We start from the raw sequence: 4,856 nt of genomic DNA, 5'->3' as shown, positions 1-4,856 counted from the left end.
GCAACTATGTGAAGACTCTCTAACATTTAAGAATTTCAGATCTTGGTATTTTATTCAAACAGCAATAAAAAAATGACGCTCGAAGCAAAACACATATCATGTGGTGAATAAAAATATAGCTCCAAGTAAAGTTACCGATGAATGAAGACGAAAGAGGGCTTTTGGTTGTCCTTGAATATTACCTTCGGGTGCCTTGGGCATCCCCAAGATTAGGCTCTTGCCACTCCTTATTCCATAGTCCATCGAATCTTTACCCAAAACTTGAAAACTTCACAACATAAAACTTAACAGAAAACTCATAAGCTTCGTTAGTATAAGAAAATAAATCACCACTTAGGTGTTGTTGTGAACTCATTCTAAATTCATATTGGTGTAATATCTACTGTATTCTAACTTATCTATGGTTCATACCCTCCGATACTACTCATAGTTTCATCAAATTAAGCAAACAACACATAGAAAACAGAATCTGTCAAAAACAGAACAGTCTGTAGTAATCTGGGTCAAATGTATACTTCTGGAACTCATAAAATTCTCAAATAAATTGGTGGACATGAGTAATTTGTCTATTAATCCTCTGCAAAAAGAATCAACTTAATAGCACCCTCCAGTAAAAAATAGCAGCTAATCTCGTGAGCACTAAAGTTTCTGTTTTTTACAGCAAGATCACAAAGACTTCACCCAAGTCTTCCCAAAGGTTCTACTTGGCACAAACACAAATTAAAACGTAAAACCACATCTAAGCAAAGGCTAGATGAATTATTTATTACTAAACAGAAGCAAAAAGTAAAGAACAAGAATAAGATTGGGTTGCCTCCCAACAAGCGCTATCGTTTAACGCCCCTAGCTAGGCATGATGATTTCAATGATGCTCACATCTCTACTACTATTAAACAAGAGAACATATTCAACGCTAAACGCACCCAGCCTAATCTACGCATAACATTCCCGATTAATTGGAGCCTCACGATCAAATCGCTTAATTAGATCTAGCCATCACGATTACACCAACCCACAACCGAAGTGCGCTTAGCAGATTTCCAGGGCGGACGAAAACTCTGGCAACGCCCGCACCAGCGAACAGCCCACGCCCGCACAAAGGAAACAACCCACGTCCAATTTACATGGAGAGTCATATACGAAAACAAAAATGTGCTAAATTAGCGGGAGTATATCTAGGGAATCAATCCAGGCGTCCAGCTTACGTGCGCCTTCGCAGCCCTGCGCAGCCGCCGAGGCACCCGACGACGGCCGCGACGATGAGCTGCAGAGGCATCATAAGAAAGCTTTGATGGTAAACAATGGGATGGAGTTGAACATAAAACTGTGCTCTGTCTACGTTGTGCTAATACTATTCCTTCCGTTACAATTGTGTGATAACATTCTTGACATTCACATGGTTGAAGGACTTTGTATGGCTCCGACTAATCCCAATTGGACGCGCACCCCGTTCCAGGATATAAGCAACACCCAATCCTTGGGTGATGAGTATTACACAAGCACCCAATTTCAGTTTTTAAGCTGAACTACTGAATTATACCATACAATTGTGTGATAACATTCTTGACATTCACATGGTTGAAGGACTTTGTATGGCCCCGACCAATCCCAATGGGACGCGCACCCTGTTCCAGGATATAAGAAACACACAAGCACCCAATTTTAGTTTTTTAAGCTCAACTGTTGGATTGTGCCATTGATTGCAGACACTAAAGAAGTAAAAAAGGCAGAGGGATAGAGAGTGGTATGCACAAAATAAGGATGAGATTAATAAGAGACGGCGTGAGGCCTACAAACAGGAGAAAATTGCCTTTGCCGAGATCAGTGGGGCACAAACACAACTGGGTGTATCACAAGGTAATGAAGATGAACTTCATCCTACATGGCCCAATTATATTGTTGTATAATGATCTATTCTTCATCTACTCAGGCCGTAATGAGATTAAGAATCGGATGTAAAGGGAGCAGTATGCACAAAATAGAGAGGAAATATTAAGCGACAACAACAAGCCCGTGAGCAAAATAAGCATATTGCTGCCGTCCTTGATGGCAGTAACATTGTAACACAAGTGCCGGCTACCGGACAATCTGCAGTCACACAACTACAGAACATAACAAGTGCAGGGGGTGCAGTACCAAATTCCGTTCATGTCAACAGAGACAATGTGGACAATGAGTCTGATTGGTTGCACAGAAATGATGCGTACCAGATGTAATGGAATTCAAGAGGACTGACACTCACACAAATGTCACTGGATGAGAACCCCCAATTCAGTACAATCGACAACCTGTGTATGCCAGAAGAGTGTTTAAAAAAGGGTTAGTTGTCTGATTTATTAATGGTGCTAAATTATTTGGTGTTTATTTCTTCTTCATTTTTCCCTTCTATTGTTGATTCAGTTACAGAGCCTTCTTATGGCAAGACACCTCTACCGATCCAACGTAATGACATTAGTCCAGTGATGGAACCATCCCAGATGCGGTTCAAACCACTCATAATCAAATTGGTATGTTTTTGTGGTACCACCTTGTACATAAAAAGGATCCATCTCTTTTGTTTACTCATTTGTGCCAGAAAAATGTTTTTAGCCAACGACCACGACGAAGATGCATACGGAATACTGGAGCCTGATGTCCACACGTTAAACATTGATGGTGTGTATAATGTCATTTTTAGTTTCATCTCCTCAATATGCATAACATCAACTGCAGATCATTTACTACTCCTAATGCACTATCATTCAATATTCACAAATAGAATGCTTGGGAGGCGGGAACCTAGGAGAAACTCTGAAGTGCATATGTGAATGCTCGACCTCAGTCTCAAATATAACTGGTTGAATTGCCAAGCACACATGAACTAACTAAATTAAAATTATCCATCTAACATATAGATGGAAGAAAGATGTGTCAATTTCAGTCTTGACTGGACGTGGTCATCATAGAGTAAAAAGTATTCTCAGTCCCTAACACTAACAGTCGTCGATAAAATAGTAATGTGTAAATAATGAATCATGTAATGGACTAACATGTTGGATAACCACAGTGGGCAAGAATACCTATTCCAACATACATCAAACCAGTTGGTGGGAACTCCCGAGAATACCACTTCTAACTTCTCCCATGGGGTGAAGAAAACTGATTCCACTGAAAACATAGAAACAACCATCAACATTTCTTCCAAGTAAAATTTGCATGGTAAACATAAGCTGCAAGACTGCTATCACTCATGCTCAGACTGAGCTACATCTATTTGTCATTTCTAAACAACCAGAAAGAATGAATCTCCAGGTGAAAGACAAATAACGTTAAAAATAATAATAAATGTTATATTAACCGGAGAGACTAAAGAGACCCACAAAGCGTCGAAGAGTTCACATATCCCAATTTGATGTTACTTCCATATAAAGGAACCAAAGAGAAGGCATGCTTTGTTACTAGCAACAACATTCCATAGAAGATACGCAACAAAACATACTCTTCGAATCTCCCATCCTCTTTCGGCACCTCCTTCTTCTCCTTTGGGAAATCTGAACCATCAAGGGCTGCATCATGAATACAACCACCAACTAAGCAGATGATTTCTCATATTACAGTCTTGAAATGGAACATTCTAACAAAAAAAATCTAAAGATTAAATGCGACGCTCATTATGGTTCCATTTTATAAAAAGATTTCTCAGTTTTTATATTCAAATGTGATATCTGAATGCAGTATGCTTAAAAATTTGCATATGATACCTGATTAGATAGTGTAGGCATGAGAGTTGCACTTCTTGTTCCATTTTATCTCTTGAGAACCACATGCCACTGAATTCCTCTTGAATAATAACTTCTCCAACTTCCTTTCTTTTATTATATGAATATAATGTATCATCTTTCGAAAAGATACTGCATCATGTTAACCCTCAGGTCCATTCACAACCAGAAGGGGCAACAACCTAGACAAAAATAATACTAAGTCAAATCAGTTTTTCTAACAAAGCCCTATAACAGAACAAATTATGTACAGTCTTGAGAAGGAATATACAAGGTGCTTTCTCAGCGAGGCGATGCGTCTGGCGACTAACCGAATTAACAGGGAGGAGCAGATGGCGGGGTTGGAGAGAGAGATTACCTGGACCCGGACGATTGCGTGGAAGAGGGTGGAGAGGCTCATGGCAGCGACAGCGAGGGCATCAGGAGGATGGAGGGGCCCGACGTCACCGGCGAGTATGACGAGCTCGAGCGCCTCCTCGAGCACTTCGGGGCCAGATTCGAAGGAGCGGGGTAGAGTAGGGCGTGCGAGTCCGCGCCTCCGTGTCAGCATCCGACAGTGCCTAGCGCTGGCACGAGCATGCCAACCTGGAGGGCCTCCTCGGCCACTTCCGCGACCTGATTCGAAGGGGAGGGGCGGCCTGCCAGTGAGCGCTGATGCTGATGACGAAGGGGAGGGCGGCCTGACCAGGGAGCGCCGACTGTTGTGACGAAGGGGAGGGGGCTGCCTGACCAGGGAGCGCCGGCTTTGGAGAGAATGGGTAACGGGGGAGATTGTGTTGTGGCGGTGGGGAACTATCCAGAGAAGAAATGTGAGGGGCAGTGAAGAGGGTGACCGGTGGTTTTTTCTTAATACTGACTAGACAGTGATGCGAGAGATTGTGAGTGATCACAGTATTATCCTAACCAAAATTGTATACTATACTCCGTATCTTCTTTTTACCAGCCATGTACGATTCACCTCCCATTCTTCTAAAAAAACATCCATTCTTTTATAGTCATGATCATCTGATGCTTTAAAAGGATTTTTGGATAAATACTATCTATAAAAGTTTTCTCGCAACAAATATCTATTTTTACAGGTAAAAACACATTTTTTGA

At 41.4% G+C, this 4,856-nt stretch overlaps 1 protein-coding gene across 6 annotated transcripts; it reads right to left on the bottom strand.

The window, feature by feature from the left end:
* Positions 1-1,312: 1,312 nt before the first annotated feature.
* On the bottom strand, positions 1,313-4,570 carry LOC125513994. 6 transcript variants are annotated; one of them, XR_007286229.1, is made up of 5 exons: positions 4,117-4,570; positions 3,741-3,940; positions 3,479-3,545; positions 3,060-3,147; positions 1,313-2,288 (listed from the first exon to the last, which is right to left on the bottom strand). XR_007286229.1 is itself a non-coding variant. In XM_048679234.1 (4 exons), exons 1-4 carry the CDS (start codon positions 4,306-4,308, stop codon positions 2,147-2,149), a joined length of 519 nt encoding a protein of 172 aa, XP_048535191.1. In that variant the 5' UTR covers positions 4,309-4,570; the 3' UTR covers positions 1,313-2,146. The 6 variants fall into 6 exon arrangements, 3 of the variants coding, with proteins under 3 accessions (XP_048535191.1, XP_048535192.1, XP_048535193.1); XR_007286230.1 differs by having other exon boundaries at positions 3,479-3,530; XM_048679234.1 differs by lacking the exon at positions 3,741-3,940 and having other exon boundaries at positions 3,030-3,147.
* Positions 4,571-4,856: the final 286 nt, after the last annotated feature.

Source organism: Triticum urartu, chromosome 6 (assembly GCF_003073215.2).
Source record: "Triticum urartu cultivar G1812 chromosome 6, Tu2.1, whole genome shotgun sequence".
NCBI lineage: Eukaryota > Viridiplantae > Streptophyta > Magnoliopsida > Poales > Poaceae > Triticum > Triticum urartu.
This window is presented reverse-complemented; position numbering and strand designations above follow the sequence as displayed.